Source organism: Helianthus annuus, chromosome 9 (assembly GCF_002127325.2).
Source record: "Helianthus annuus cultivar XRQ/B chromosome 9, HanXRQr2.0-SUNRISE, whole genome shotgun sequence".
NCBI lineage: Eukaryota > Viridiplantae > Streptophyta > Magnoliopsida > Asterales > Asteraceae > Helianthus > Helianthus annuus.
The window spans coordinates 160,856,614-160,872,934 of record NC_035441.2 but is presented as its reverse complement, the minus strand read 5'-3'; the positions used below and the strand labels follow the sequence as shown (position 1 = coordinate 160,872,934).

At 34.5% G+C, this 16,321-nt stretch overlaps 2 protein-coding genes across 2 annotated transcripts; both read left to right on the top strand.

Annotated features, from left to right (window-relative positions):
• Nucleotides 1-434: 434 nt before the first annotated feature.
• Nucleotides 435-4,526, top strand: LOC110879275 (protease Do-like 9). Its single transcript, XM_022127699.2, has 9 exons — nucleotides 435-1,071; nucleotides 2,011-2,210; nucleotides 2,296-2,476; nucleotides 2,910-3,101; nucleotides 3,202-3,434; nucleotides 3,544-3,645; nucleotides 3,759-3,809; nucleotides 3,920-4,024; nucleotides 4,168-4,526. The coding sequence occupies exons 1-9, from the start codon at nucleotides 534-536 to the stop codon at nucleotides 4,264-4,266; spliced, it is 1,701 nt and encodes a 566-aa protein (XP_021983391.1). The 5' UTR covers nucleotides 435-533; the 3' UTR covers nucleotides 4,267-4,526.
• Nucleotides 4,527-9,661: 5,135 nt separating this feature from the next.
• On the top strand, nucleotides 9,662-13,262 carry LOC110879274 (RING-H2 finger protein ATL48). Its single transcript, XM_022127698.2, has 2 exons — nucleotides 9,662-9,949; nucleotides 12,875-13,262. The coding sequence occupies exons 1-2, from the start codon at nucleotides 9,877-9,879 to the stop codon at nucleotides 13,033-13,035; spliced, it is 234 nt and encodes a 77-aa protein (XP_021983390.1). The 5' UTR covers nucleotides 9,662-9,876; the 3' UTR covers nucleotides 13,036-13,262.
• Nucleotides 13,263-16,321: the final 3,059 nt, after the last annotated feature.

Here is a 16,321-nt window from a genome sequence, read left to right as displayed (position 1 = left end):
TATGAAACTATTTTGAAGGGTTAATTTGGATGAAACTAATAATTTTCTACTACTATACATTAAATCATAAAAAATAAACACACACGTATACCTAATAAATAAGTAATTAGTTGCACCATCTATCATAATTCAACGAATTCAAGATTCTTTTTTCCGTTTCTCTTGTCTCATTTCTTCGCTTATTGCTGTATTACTTAAAGTAGTCACTTATATGTAATTTGAAACAGATCTTATCTTATTTTTTATAATTTTTATATTATTATAATATATATTTATCTTCATTACTAACAGTAGTGTATTTTTTAGACGGTGTGACATTGAATCACTAAAAAATAAAGTCACCGTAAAAAAAAAAAAAAAAAAAAAGAGTACTTGGGCTAATGTGTTGGGCTACCAGAATCCACCATGAGTATTCTACCTTAGGTGTAAACATCAGGCCCATTTCATTACACCTTCTTTCCTCTCTTGCCGGAAATTCTATTTCTTCACCCTAACAACCACCGGCGTACAATCCATAACATTCAACCCTAAACATGGACAAACCTGCCAGAAAACGCGGCCGGAAACCTAAACACACACCGGACGCACAACCAAACCCTAACTCAACCACCATCACCACCGTCGCTGACGACACCGTCGTAGCCTCCATAACCACCGCCGACACCACCACCACCGACCGCCGCGGCTCCAAACGCCGTCGTAAGACCGGAAAAGTGAAAAACGACGATGCGGTGATTGTTACGTCGCCAGAACGGAGAGCGGTTAGGCATAGTGAGCAAAACGGAGAGTATGACGTCACGGCGGTTGTTCCGGAGAGTGTAGGGAAGGTTGTGCCGTCGATGGATGCGGTTGTGAAGGTGTTTTGTGTTCATACGGAGCCGAATTTCTCGTTGCCGTGGCAGAGGAAGCGGCAGTATAGTTCGAGTAGCAGCGGGTTTATTATTGGAGGTCGTAGGGTTTTGACGAATGCGCATTCGGTTGAGCATCATACGCAGGTGAAGGTGAAGAAAAGAGGATCTGATACTAAGTATTTGGCTACTGTGCTTGCTATTGGAACTGAATGTGATATTGGTTAGTAGTTAGTACAAACAATTATGTTTCATTATTCTGATTTGATTGTGAAATGTTTAGGAATGTATGTGAAATGAGATGTTAATTAGGGTGTTTGGATGTGTGATTAAGCAGATTATTTAGCTTTTGTGATTTGATTGTTAGGGACATGATTTTTAGTTTATTACTTTTACTCGGTGTCGTTTATAGTCCAAACGCGCTCTAGGTTCAGGCGGTGATGATTAATTTCAAATTTTAAAGCACAGATTTAAACACTTCTTGAGTTCTTATTTGTATCTGATATAGGTTCTCCAAGCAAAGGGGTGCAAGTTTATTTATTTTTTGAATTGAGTTAGGTTAGTATTTTAATATTTATAAAGAATTAGTTGGTGGACTTTGTAATATGCAGGACAAAAAGGAAGTCTTTGTCAGAAACTGGCAAGAGTTTTATATTTTAAAGTGTTGTATTATGTATTGGAAATGAAAGTATATTCTTATGCTAATTGTTTATTTTACATACTTGGTTATAAACTAAATACTATTACATGACATTGCAGCAATGTTGACTGTGAGTGATACGGTTATTAGTTTATTACTCTGTTTCTTTCATCATACAAACACTCTCTAGGTTTAGGTGGTGATAATCAATTTCAGTTTTCAAAGCGAACATCTAAACACTCCTCATGTTTTTATATGTATCCTCTCTAGTTTCCAATCATATTGGATGCAAAGTTCTTTATTGTTTTTGTAAGTTAAGTTGCTATTTTAATTTATAAAGAATTAGTTGGTAACTTGGTAGACTTTGTAACATGTAAGACAAAAAGAAATCTTTGTCAGAAATTGGCAACAATATTATATTCCAAAGTAACATATTATGTTCTAGAAATGAAAGTATACATTCATTCATGGTATTTTACAAACTTGGTTTAAACTACTAAACACTTTCACATGACATTGCAGCAATGTTGACTGTGAATGATGATGAGTTTTGGGAAGGAGTTTCACCCTTGGAGTTTGGGGACTTGCCTGCGTTACAAGATGCTGTTACCGTTGTCGGCTATCCCATCGGAGGAGACACAATCTCAGTGACTAGTGGTGTTGTGTCTCGTATTGAGATATTATCGTATGTTCATGGATCAACCGAGCTCCTTGGTTTGCAGGCACAATTAATTCCCTCCGTTTTCTTTATTAAAAATGTTTCTTTACTTATCATAGCTTCTTATTGTTTATGTTCCGCCTTTTCAGATTGATGCTGCAATAAACTCTGGAAATTCTGGTGGCCCTGCCTTTAATGATAAAGGAGAGTGTGTTGGTATTGCGTTTCAGTCTCTTAAACATGAAGACGCAGAGAATATTGGTTATGTGATACCGACTCCAGTTATCACTCATTTTATTCGGGACTATGAGAAGAATGGAGAATATACAGGTAGATTGTCTTTTTATTTGATGGAAACTATGCACTATGTAGATTGTCTTTTAATTTGATGTGGATAGTTATCACTCATTACATACATGGAAAATATGCACTATGTAGATTGTCTTTTTATTTGATGCGGATGTCATGTAGACTCTTTTGTTGACGTGGAATACCATCTCATCAATTTGCTTATATGATCAAAAAGATTATTTATGTCAACAGTTTTGCCAATTTGGAATGCTGCTTTATCAAAATTTGACCCGTTTATGGGGTTAGCAAGTCATTGTTATTTTTTTCTTGTTGTACTTGTATTTTAGACAAGTTTAGGGGCTATAATATACGGAAATTGGGTTGAGTGATTTCGTCAACGTAGTTGCTTTTTTATGGTATTAATTCTTATTTCTTTTTCACAACATATATGCTTTTTGGGTCCAATTTTTAGGGTTTCCAATTCTTGGAGTTGAGTGGCAAAAGATGGAGAATCCAGATCTTCGCATGTCAATGGGCATGGGTAATGAGCATAAAGGTGTACGTATCAAAAGAATTGAACCTACTGCTCCAGAATCTAACGTCCTGAGTCCTTCTGATATAATCCTTAGCTTCGATGGGGTTAATGTTGCTAATGATGGAACAGGTATGTCATTACTTTTTTGGCTGTTTATTGACTGAATATAATTTTATATATATATTATTTTTTTAAGTTCATTACTCATCTTTTATGTGATTGGTTACAGTTCCGTTCAGGCACGGAGAGCGTATAGGTTTCAGTTACCTTGTTTCTCAAAAGTATACTGGTGATAAGGCTCTAGTTAAAATACTCAGAAATTCAAAGACACATGAGTTCAACATAAAACTTGCGACCCACAAGCGATTAATACCCGCACATATCGGCGGAAAGCCCCCATCTTATTACATTATTGCTGGATTCGTTTTTACCGCCGTTTCTGTGCCTTATTTGCGTTCCGAGGTACATCCATAAATTTGATTTATTTATAATATTATATATACGTGTTCTCGTCATTTATTATGTTTAGGCTCTTTGCTTTTTATTAATTAAATTTTCAATTTTTTTTAAGTATGGAAAAGATTATGATTTTGATGCTCCGGTAAAACTATTGGACAAACATCTACATGCGATGGCAGAGACTGTTGATGAGCAACTTGTTGTAGTTTCTCAGGTTAGGTTTCTTTTTATAAGTGGGCTCACATTGGTTTATAAATTATAGCTTTATACGTCTTCCTGAACAAAGAACATTCTGTGTTGACATATATGTGTTTAATTGAAATTCAGGTGCTTGTGGCAGACATCAATATTGGTTATGAAGAGATAGTGAACACTCAGGTTAGACTGAAAATCACCTTGAATAATTTGGTGTTTGAAACAAAAAAGATCCGAGATGTTAATGCACATGCTTCATTTTTTTTCTCACTTGTTTCTTTTGATTCGTGTAGGTTCTTGCTTTTAACAACAAGCCAGTTAAGAACTTGAAAAGTTTGGCAGCTATGGTAGAAAGCTGTACTGAAGAATTCCTGAAGTTTGATCTCGAATATGAACAGGTGCGGCTGGTTTGCAACCTCCTAAACTGTTATTCTAAAATTTGGATAATTTATTTTGATGTTATTAACATTTTCATTGGTTTTTTTGATGTATTGTTATTAAGAAATAAAATAATGGACCGACGATTATAATGTATGTGCAGATTGTGGTGTTACGCACTAAGATGGCGAAGAAAGCGACTCGGGATATTCTATTAACGCATTGTATACCTTCAGCCATGTCTGATGATCTCAAGTCATGAAAATTGAGTCTCATGTGAACGTCACATTGTGGTCTTTTGCTATACCATCAGTTGGACGCAGACCCTTCTGCTTCACATGGATCCATTACTAATCATGTGATTTTATTTTTGTAACAAAATTTGTCTGTAACTGGTAGCAAATCCTTGACAGCAGTTTTGGACTTTTGATGCTGAGCAAAAGGGTCATTGCCGAGTTGATGTTTGGAAATTTTGTAGTTGTGCCTATGTTAAATGGTTTACACACTTCAAATGGTTTTTCATCCAAACGAGCTATTAGGTTTTTTAGTTTATAATTATAATTGTTTTTTCATAACCAAACAAGCATGCAACACCCAGGCTCTTCTTCGATATATGTACAAAAACATCATCATCATCATACTAAGTAAATCTCATCAATAGCAAAGCTAAGATAGGGTCTGAGGAGGGTAAGATGTAGACAGCCTTACATTTACCCTGTAGGAATGGAGAAGCTGCTTCTAGTGAGACCCGCCGACTCGATAGTAGTTTTGCATCAAGCCTTGGACATAAGACACATAACACTCAGCAATTGGGACAAAAGCAGATTAGTGCATGTACCCCCTTGTCTTTCGGCTATCAACGCCACCACATACTTCGCTTTTAACGTTATTATGCGCATACTGCAAGCGAGGCGTAACATACAAAAACATCAAAATGGTGTAAATCATCTGTGCAAAACAAAGACGCCAAAATGTAGATATCATTGGGTTAGATTGGGACTCTACACCTTATATATAGTATTGTGAAATCGTCAAGAAACACATAACTAGTTGTAAGTAGTGTATATGTGTTTACATAGTTACGTAATTGTTTTATGTATCACATTTGAAGCAACATGTATAGGTGTTTATCACACATTTATTATTTTAATTTGGTTATGTATTGAACGACCCATTCTTCTCTCTATATGGTATGCGCGTGTGTGACTTACCATTTTAAGAACCTAGAGAATGGTGAGTAAGCTATTTTTAACATCTTGATCGTCTTTTAAAAACTTTATACTTAATAATATGCTTTCTGTGAGAAATTTTCTTAAAAAAAGTTGGAATGTGATGGTGGTAGCGGTTGTGGGGCGCCAACGACGATAATGTGTGGCAGACTGGCAAGGGTCCGAATTGTGGTAGGTGGGGGCGAACGGTGGCATGAGGAGTATTAGAGGTTGTGCACTAGTTTTGGTGGTGGTTGGTGTCAACGGTCACATAGGCGGCGATGGATAACATTTTGATACAAATAGTGTAAATAAAACTTGGGAATTATACAAGGCATTCGGCCTAGCGGTACCAATATATTGAATAATATTGTCTTTCAAGTGATGAGGGTTCAATTCTTGTGATGGACAAAAGAAAAGAACTTAGGAATTTAATTCTTTAACACCTAATGACAATTGACATAGTAACACTGCATTTGCAACAAGGTTGAAATGTGTGTCGACAACTTTAAATAGAGGGTTGTTTGACAACTTCTAAATAGTTAAGTGTTGAAATAGTAAGATGTCTGAAAATGTCTGAACCATTAAGAGCCAATATAATGTTTAACCATTTACAGGCAAATGTATGACCAATTTAGATTAGATGTCTTAACCATTCAGACATCTTCTCGCGAAACAGACAGTCTGAACTATTAAATGCTGAACCAGTAAGAGGTCTGAATCATTAAGAGCTAAACAAACAACCCATTAAGATCCTGGTAATGATGTATTCTAAAATGTTTTAAATATATATAAAACATAAAATTTCCCTCTTGTTTTGATTTTGATTATATATTAAAAGGTAAGTTTTGTATTTCGAAAAAATGTATTATCTAGGAACATTAGACCATCTAAATGCAAAAACAAAATTCTTGCAAATTTTTTTGCCACATTATCTTCTTATACATTCTTTTTCCTCTTTCTTATTTTTTAACGGCCAACGAATTCTCTAAATGGACTATTGGTGAAATTCATCATATCTGGATACACTCGCCTCCGAACCGGGGAAAACCCTCACCTAGGGCCGAACCCCGTGAACACTCGCCCGAAGGCACGACAGTGCGGTGAAGTAAAACCCGCTCAGTTCAAGGATCGAATTAGCGATCTGGCAATGGGTCGGGTTCGGGTCGGGTATTAGTAATCCCATACCCGTACCCGGTTATAAAATCGCGTCCCATACCCGACCCAATACCCGTCGGGTATTTTTCGGGTAATTACCCGTCGGGTATCGGGTATACCAACGGGTATCGGGTTTACCCATTAGTTTGTTAAAAGATATACATTCGGATTCTAAATACATTTTTTACTATTGTAATTATTATATTATTTTATTTATACAACAACTATTATAAATTAAAAATGTACATTACATACATAGAAGTTTTATCATAAATTAATAATAAGTTTATAATACTTATACACTCACATGCATATACTTCACAACATACAAAATATAAATACTATTATCAAATGCATATACTAAAAGTAAAATTATTTTTTTCACATTATGAACATACTAAAAAAATCACTAATAAACAAGGGTTAATGGAAATAAAAGTATAAACTAAAAAATCGGGTATATAGTTCGGGTAAACGGGTATGTGATTTCGGGTAATCGGGTCGGGTATCACCTAATCCCATACCCGACCCATACCCGCGAAAATTTCTAAAATTAATCCCATACCCGGCCCAATACCCGTCGGGTATCGGGTATACCCGTCCCATTTGTGTCGGGTTTCGGGTATACCCGTCGGGCTCGGGTTTTTTTGCCATCCCTAGCGATCTCCGCCTACTCGCCTAGTCTACCATCATCACTAGGTGCCGCAAAAAATAATGTGGAGAGCAGGAATCGAAGTTGAGTCCCTTAGAACACCAAGTCTATCTCTTACCACTCCGCCATCATATCATTGGCTATCTTTCTCTCTCTTTTCTGTTTCTTAATTTAATAATTCATTACTCACAAACCTCATTCTCTCTCTACAAATGCATGCACTTAGCCATGCCAAGAACAGTTTAGCCTCTTTCTACTTTCTCTCTTCTTCAACTCATCATCCATGTCACAAATGCACCTCAAATGTATTGCATTCAAAATACAAACTACATTTCGTATACAAACCGTAAGAACCATTTAAAGAGTGTCATGACATCCAACCAATTATAGAGAAATGGTAAAATAATAAACCAAATAATATCAATTATATTGAATTCCCTATAACTATGCTAACAAACAATTAATTCTTTATTTGGATTTTCCTTTTGTTTAAAATGTGCTGATATAAAGAAAAGTGCTAATATCATTCACATATATGCTAAAATCAATTATCTTGATCAATTTTCATGTGCTAATAGAATTCAAAAGTGCCACTTTTATGTATGTATTGTTTTAGTATGTGCTAATTTAACCTTTTTAAAGTGCTAGAATCTGTTCTCACGGTTTGTAAGATAAATATGGTTTGTACCGTAATTCTTCGAAGAGATAATGTTTTTCTAACTTATTTTCTAAATATATATAATTTTAAAAAATATATGTAGATGTGGTTTATTTATTTTTTATCAAAAAAGTTTACACCCGCTCTCAGGTTCAGTCCCTGTTTCAAAAAAAAAAAAAAAAAAAAAAAAAAACACTCCAGTCCCTGACGTATTCAATTGCTCACAATTAAGCCATTCCCACTAACCGACCATTTGTAAATCAGTGAAAAGACTAAAATACCCTCATAACTTTACTTAGAATTACAGTCCCTGAACATATAAATGACATAATTCCCTCCACATTCAAAACAAATCATAATCTTGTAACTAAGCACCGATTAAGCTGATATAATCTTGCAACACATGTAACCAAATTTGAAGTTCAAATGGGTTTCAGTACTAGAACTAGAATTTTGTTTTGACCTTTGTAACATCTGGTTTTGACATGTTCATCCAACAGAAGCAGGTTATCTAAAACTAAACCAAAACATACAATAACCATTCAACACAGGTTATCTAAACTTCTGTTTTGACATGTTCATTCAAAAGAAACAACCCTTAGTGTCAATACATGTTCATCCCTGTTTGTAAGTCAGAATATGCATGTTCATTATAGAAAGTCAGAATATGCATAACTCTCCTAAATCATGCAAATCCCTAATCAAGTTAAGGCCTTGATTATCACAGCCCTTAGTATAACTCCTGCTGTGCAAACCAAATATATGTTCAATCCTTAATCCCAAAATTCCCTGCTCCTATGAATCCCTGTTCAATCCTATTTATAAGTAAGTCACAATATGCATAACTCTCCTAAATCCTACAAATCCCTGATCAATCCTAAATTACACAATTCCTTGATCAAGTTAAGGCCTTGATTATCACAAACATGGCTGAATATGCATGTTGTCTTGTACAACCAAAACCTATAACACCTACATTACAACAATATCTCTATTGTGCATAACTACAATATCACTCAAGAATCAGTAAAAGAACCCGCATTCACAATATCAATGAAGAATCACTAATAGAACCTGCATTCACTTACTGGTTTAAATGCAGGCAAAAGTTAAATATTAAACTTGCAGTTACTAGTTTTAAATCATTCAAAAGTTACATATTAATCACATGATTTCATAATGGGTTGAGCATGATCGCTACCAACTAAAACCCAAATAACGATCAAACTAAAAAACCCATTATCACAGTTAAACATAGTTTCTAAGTATGTACCATAAAGAGGGGGTTTTTGGCCTCCCTAAAAAACCCACACTTCAGTACCGCACAAGCTTGATCCTAATTCTGACACGACCCCTGTTCACCAACACTTCGATAGTAGCACTCCCCACACCCTGAACAACCACTCGAACTTGGATCCTTTCCAGACGGTTCCAACATTGGACCCTTAAACCAGCTGCAAGTTCAAAGATTAACATCTTCATTGAAGCATATCAACTTGAAACTTGATAGTTAAGTGAAATCGAGGAAATGTCGTACCTGTTACTTCCTCGGATCGCAAAATCACGGCGTACGACAACATGCTGTGGGTGATCGAACTTGAAAGCAGGTTCTTGTGGGTGATCGGAACCTGTAATTTGGAGCCGAAGGTGTTTGGGGGAAGGAGGGATTGGATGATAGCTTATAAGAGAAGATGGGGGAGTGATATGGCTGACACCGGGATTAGTTTTGGTGATTTTACAACTCTACCCTTGTCAACGTTAAAGTCTTTGACGGTCAACTAACGGTGACTTACAATAAGGTCTTAATTGTGAGCAATTAAATACTCAAAGACTGGAGTGTTAATTTTTTTTGAAATAAGGACTAAACCTGAAAACAGGTGTAAACCTTAGGGACTGAAATTGAAATTATACTTTACAAGAGTTTACCCAAATTTGTGTTGAAGTTATATAATTTTCTAAAATTTCAAAATCTAAAAAAAGTTATATCTTGTCAAATCCACCCACAGACGGCGACTGACGGCGGTGAGAAGAGCGACGTGAAAAGTTTGCGAGAAAAACCATTAGCTTGCGTAACCGCCTTTAGGGCCACAAACATAAAGCAGCAGGAGTCATCCTTCGATCTATTCGATTCAAATCACCCTACTTATCACGGTCGCTGACACATCTCCGACGAACGGAGTTTCGGTACCTCCAAATATGGGAGCTAATCCCGAGCTTGAAAGCCTGTTTCCTGAGAAAAAGCGAGTCAGAAATCCTTTCGTTCCAATCGGTATCATTTCTATTCTAAACCCTAATTTTTCTCACTTCAAATGTATGTTGCTGTTTCTCTTGTTTAATTGGTTGTGTTTTCAAATTACAAGTATTTTGTGGCAATCATGATTTAGCTGCCAATTATATGATCATTAGTGTTTTGGTGATATATCTTTATTATAATCTTTGAGTTTGAATATGCTGTGTGTAGTGTCTGGAAATGATTAGATATATGCTTAAACCATGTAAACGTTTCTAATTTCATAAGTTAGATGTTTGCTGGAGCACTGATGGTGCAGTTCTTTTGGTTACTGGCTATTACTGTGAGACTTAAAAGTCTTAGAAGAGATTCTTTTTTTTTTTTTTTGTGTTTGTTCATGCTGATTATAAAGTCAGTACCGGCCATAGATGCTACAGTTTTTGCAAGCTTCGTCTTGTCCGTACCAAGTGCTATTCCGCCCATATCTTTGGGTTCGAACTTGATACATCATTGCCTTCTATCCACATGTTGCTTCACCTTGGGATTCATTTGTTTTGGTTGAATTGGTTTCGATGTTCAGACCGAAGAGCTCTCCTCACAACCAAGCACAAACACTCTTCTTCATCGAGGATAATTCTGTCTTCATCATATTTGGGCCCTTTGTCCGGTTCATTCTCACACATCTTTTTTTTTCCTTGTATCATGGCTGCAAGGATGGTGGATACACTGGCTGAACTTTTCTCCATTCGAATGAGGTGGTGGGTCAGAAATTGACACGTTGGATAGTAGGATGTAACTCTGAATCACCTTATGCAAGAAGATGATGAGAAATAAGTTTCTGACTGTAAGGGAGAATATGGTATAGAAGTTTTTTTGACAGATTGTAGATTAGAAAATCGGGATGAACTATGAAGCGAGATGGAACGGATGATATACTCTCAGGTAGGGGTAACAAATAGAAGTAGAATTTTAAATAAAACAGATAGGCAACGGTTAGAAATGGGATATAAATACACCATCCAATTCCTAAACCAAGTATAGGATACAGAAGATCACCACCTAAACTCACCCGGTTCTTATGCAACAATTCTCCAAGTTTGGTAAAATGGTTCACATCAGCAACAATTCCATGCAAACCACGTTCGAGACTTTAGTTACATTTTAATTATTTTTTTAGTTTGCATGTTTAGAAAGTTGCCTAACCCCACATTGCCACCATGAGCGGGTGGGTTATTACTTATTCCCATTTCTTTTATTTACACATTTTATCGGTTTATTTTATATGCTTTTTTAATTGTAATTTCAGCTTATTAGGTAGTACCTTTGTTTGGCAGCTTCTTTCTAGTTAGGACTTGAGTAGTTTGAGAATTCCTATATGTATCGAACTTTGTTTGTTAATGAAGGGGTGAATGTTATAATATGAAATCAACTTTTTGTGTTTCTCTCGTTCTGTGAGTTATCGGTCATTTCCATTGCTAATCCAAGGTAACAACTTGGGTGGTGTTCTTTGGAACCTACGTTGAGTTTAGGTGGTGATCTTCTGTATCTATACTTGGTTTAGGACACTATTCGGTTTGAAACCGGGTGGTGATCTGTATCCCATTTCGAACCGTTGCTTATCTGTTTTATTTAAAATTATACTTCTATCTGTTACCCCTATACCCGAGTGTATTATATCAAGTATGTTGTATGCTCGAGTTACTGCAGCCTATCTAATATTTACTAATTTGGGCTATAGATGGTTTTGATGTCATTTATCTAATGATTTTAACAAAGGATTGAGTTTTTTGGAAATTCAACAATCTTTTTAAAACAAATTAAGCACTCTTATAAAATTACATAATTTATTTCCCATCCTAAAAAAATGTGTACATAGCTTAATGGGTTGTTTGAGTGCTGGCAGTTTTTCATGTTCAAACCAACAAAATATGAAGGTACATCTATCTACACAATACATATTTATATCTCCAATAGTTTACTAACTAAAGCTATTCATATTTATATCTCCAATAGTTTACTAACTAGAGCTATAAATGGTTTTGATGTCAAATCACAAAATCCTACAAAACCAGAATCAAGAACTTGGGCGAATGTGAACTGTTGCTATATCGAGAACTATTAAGAACATTATTCTAAAAAATATGAGATACAAGTTGGCTTGATGCTGAAAGGTTACTACAAAGTGATAACTTTACTCATCAATGGTAAATGGTTATTGAATTGAGATGGTAACGGTGTTTATGGTTTGGTTTAAGCAGGTGAAACCACCTCAACCAGTCATCGCTTTGGTTTCAGTTTCACGATCAGCGTTTAGAAAATGTTGGCTGGTCGATTTTGGTTTAGTTTATGGTTTCAACAAAAACAACCGTTAGAATTGGAACTGTGCTGGTGATATTTATGAAATTATGTTCAAATACTTTTTTTGTGGTTAAGTTTACAGGTCTTTAATGGGATTGTCAAATTAATCGTTATCTTTTTGTTTCCATGATCATAGATGCATGATCTAACTTGTGAAGTTTTCTGTAGTTTGTTTTGCTTTTTGGTTCATGATATTTCTCCTTTGGTTATCTTTTAAGAAACTTAAACTTAAACTTGGGGACGACAATTCCTGACACGACCGATACTCGACACGAACATGACACAGTTTTTAGTGTGTTCAGGTTATGGTTGACGTCTTTAACATGAATAAATATATGGGTCGTGTTCAGGTTCACCAATCCAACACACCAACCTAATATGATTCACATTTCTTTGGTCATTCTTCAGTCTGTAAGATGGTATGGGTGCGCTTTCATGCACTATACAAACCTAGAAATTATTACACTAGTCAAATTCATACGCTAGAAATTAGAAACTTCTGCCCCTAGTGGAGATGGATTTGTTGTGATGTCATTTGTATGCTAGAAAGGTTAAATGGTTCTATAATTTGTTGTGTATCTGAGATTCGGTTTGGTTTCATTGTAGGTGCCTTGATCACTGCCGGGGTGCTGACAGCTGGTTTGATTAGCTTTAAGACGGGGAACTCACAGTTGGGTCAGACATTGATGAGGGCTCGTGTGGTTGCTCAGGGCGGAACTGTTGCACTCATGGTCGGCACTGCAGCCTACTATGGGGAGAAGTTTTGATGGGTGTTTATCTTTACTTGAGAGAATCTGCATTCGTGTGTTCTTAACATTGGTTCTTCTTTACAATGGCCGTTAAACCGATAAAATAGTTATTTCGTTGAAATATGGACTGTGTACACATTTGATTTAAATCCAAAAAAATGTAATAACGCAAGTTTAGGCATTGATCTTTTCGTCGCCTATAACAAAATCTCATAAACTCAAGGTTATATATTGATAATTATGTTTCTGCTGGGTTGGTAGAAAGCTGAGCTAGCAGTCTTCAGCAGAGCTCAAGCTCTGTGGGTTTGAATTCGCCTTGGTGATGATAGGCTAGTTTGAGCATGGTTAATAGTTTGACTAGTCTTCTTGGTGCAGGCTCGAGAGAGGCTTAGGCTAGTTAGGGAGCGTTTGGTTTGCGGAATGTGTAGGAAATGGAACTGGAATCCCTATGGGAATTGGAATTTGATGGATTCCTTTGAAATCCATATATGTGTTTGGTTGATAAATGTATTAATGGAATTAGAATTAAAAAATACCTAAAAAAACAAAATTACCCCTAGTTATAAATAATTGTCAAAAGTTTCAAAAACAACTATCTTAGATAAAAATTATAAAAATTCAAAAAAAATTCTAAAAATCATAAAAAATTATAAAAATTCAAAAAAATTCTAAAAAATCCAAAAAAATCAAAAATATCAAAAAATAAAAAATAAAAAAAAATCTAAAAAATAATAAAAAGTTCAAAAAATTCTAAAAAATCAAAAAATAATAAAAAATCCAAAAAATCCTAAAAATTCAAAAAAATCTAAAAAATAAAAAAAATCCAAAAAATTCTTAAAAATAAAAAAAAATTCTAAAAAATAAAAAAAAATTCTAGAAAATAATTAAAAATCCAAAAAATTCAAAAAAAAAAACTAAAAAATAATAAAAAATCCAAAAAATTCTAAAAAATCAAAAAAATTCTAAAAAATATAAAAAAAAAATCCAAAAAATCGAAAAAATTCAAAAAACTATTTTTTTTGATTTTTTTTATTTTTTTGATTTTTTAGAATTTTTTGGATTTTTATTACTTTTTGATTTTTTAGATTTTTTTTATTTTTTAGAATTTTTTTTATTTTTTAGATTTTTTTTTTGTTTTTTTTATAATTTTTTGGTATTTTATTAATTTTTTTTTATTTTTTAGAATTTTTGGATTTTTTATTATTTTTTTGATTTTTTAGAATTTATACATTTTTTATTATTTTTTTTGACTTTTTAAATTTTTTAGATTTTTTTGGATTTTTAATATTTTTAGATTTTTTTCGATTTTTTATTATTTTTTTGATTTTTTAGAGTTTTTTTAAATATTTTTAGATTTTTTTGGATTTTTTATTATTTTTTTGATTTTGTAGAATTTTTATAATTTTTTCGATTTTTAATTTTTTTTTGGATTTTTATTATTTTTTTGATTTTTTTTTGTTTTTTAGAATTTTTTGGATTTTTTATTATTTTTTTGATTTTTTTAGAATTTTTTATTATTTTTTGGTTTTTAGACAAAGATGAAAGAGGCAAGGGGTTATTTTCGTAACTTTGGAAACATTCCCGTGGTTTTTTAAACTTTCCTTTGAAATTTAGAAGGAATCTGAATTCCATTAAATAAGGGATTTTGTTGGAATTTTAATCCAATTCCCTTCAACTAATTTGTCCAACCAAACACACAAAGGAATGGAATTCAAATTCCAATTCCCTTGAAATCCTATGGATTCCTATCAACCAAACAGGCCCTAATTCGAAAGTGTGATTTTGCTGGGTGCTTGGGCGAAGCTTCATAGGGGACGGGGCCCTTCTGTTTTTTGCTTCGTAATGTTAATTTTATAAAAAAATTCCTGATTCTTTTTGTAGTCCACCCCCCCCCCCCCCCGGTCCCGTGGCGTCTTGGTGCAAAACCAACCTATGCGAATCAAGGGACTCCAGACCCACTCTATTTGAGGACAAAGAAACCGACTATATGTTCAGATTCTAACATGTTGCATCAACGGTTCAACATAAATTGATGCAGCCATACAACATTAGCCACAACACAAACACATCCGGGTTGAGTTAGCTGTTACAAGAACGGGTCAAGTAGGCGGCCCAGATGTTAACTCCAAAAATGAAGCTTAAGACAACGGACTGGGTCGCCCAATTTGACATGACAAGCCATAACATAACCCGTTTATAGCACCAGTCACCACTCCACGTTTATTTCTTTTCAGTTTTTTAAGTAATGTCAAGTTAAAAGTTACAGTCGATGTTTCCCTAGGTTCAGTCACCTACTTAGACCACCCGTAGTGGTGAACAAAAATAATGCCCCCACCATGGGGCATTATCCGACACGTGGCATCCTAGTCAGCGTTGGACATTATAGCAAAAGAGGTGTAGTGGGGCATTATTCCAATAACGCCCGTATTATTTTTAATGCAAAAAAAAAAAAAAAAAAAAAAACAAACAAACAAACGAAATGTGGGTAGCTCAAAAAGTTGTCAGAGATGTGGGGTGGCTCAAATGTCATTGGGTGGAGAAAAGTGATTGTCAGATACCACAATGTTGGAGACTTTTGATTGGCCCTTTTCAAATGTGCAAAGCGTTTTAATTAAAACGCCAATTTGATTTTTTTTTTCCAAAATAACGCCCGGAAACGCCGGGTGTAATGGGGTGGGGGGCGTTTTCCGGCGTTTTTTTTGAATTTAAAAAAAAAAAAAAACACCCCACTACGGGTGGTCTTAGGCTGTGCTTTGTGATGAATTTCGAGAAAAGCTTAACACGATGAACTTTTAATCATTCGATAAAACATTGGCGCCGCTGAGTTTGAATCCTTTCATAAAGAGTCAAAAACTTGCATCAAAACTTCACAATAAATTAAAAAAAAAGAAAATTACTAAATATTGTTTGGTTCATGTGATATAGTTTGTGAGATGAATTAAAGAAAATAAATTACGCAAACCAAGTGTACATAAATAAATCCAAGCAGTTACAAAAATTGTCACTTACTATACCCTGAAACCAAGAAATTAACACGTTACCTCATTTTTTAAATTAATGCATGCCCACAATTGAAAGCAACCATCTTTCATTATGTAAATATTTTAAACCCGTATAAGATATATTTTTATACAATAAATATCTAATCTAATGAAAAAATAAAGAAAAATATACGGAGTCAAACAAATCATCTAATAAGTAGCAAGTGACACCTATCTTTGCAATAATAACTTGATCTAAGACGGGACTAACCGCATTTCATATGCGTCGAATCTATTTACTTACTTTTGAATGATATTTAAAC

Bases quoted from the DNA above. Each gene is read 5' to 3' on its own strand.
- LOC110879275 (XM_022127699.2), top strand. From the start codon at position 534: ATGGACAAACCTGCCAGAAAACGCGGCCGGAAACCTAAACACACACCG. The intron at 2,477-2,909 runs GTAGATTGTCTT...TCCAATTTTTAG, and splicing joins GAAGAATGGAGAATATACAG to GGTTTCCAATTCTTGGAGTT. The intron at 3,435-3,543 runs GTACATCCATAA...ATTTTTTTTAAG, and splicing joins TGCCTTATTTGCGTTCCGAG to TATGGAAAAGATTATGATTT.
- LOC110879274 (XM_022127698.2), top strand. From the start codon at position 9,877: ATGGGAGCTAATCCCGAGCTTGAAAGCCTGTTTCCTGAGAAAAAGCGA. The intron at 9,950-12,874 runs GTATCATTTCTA...GTTTCATTGTAG, and splicing joins AAATCCTTTCGTTCCAATCG to GTGCCTTGATCACTGCCGGG.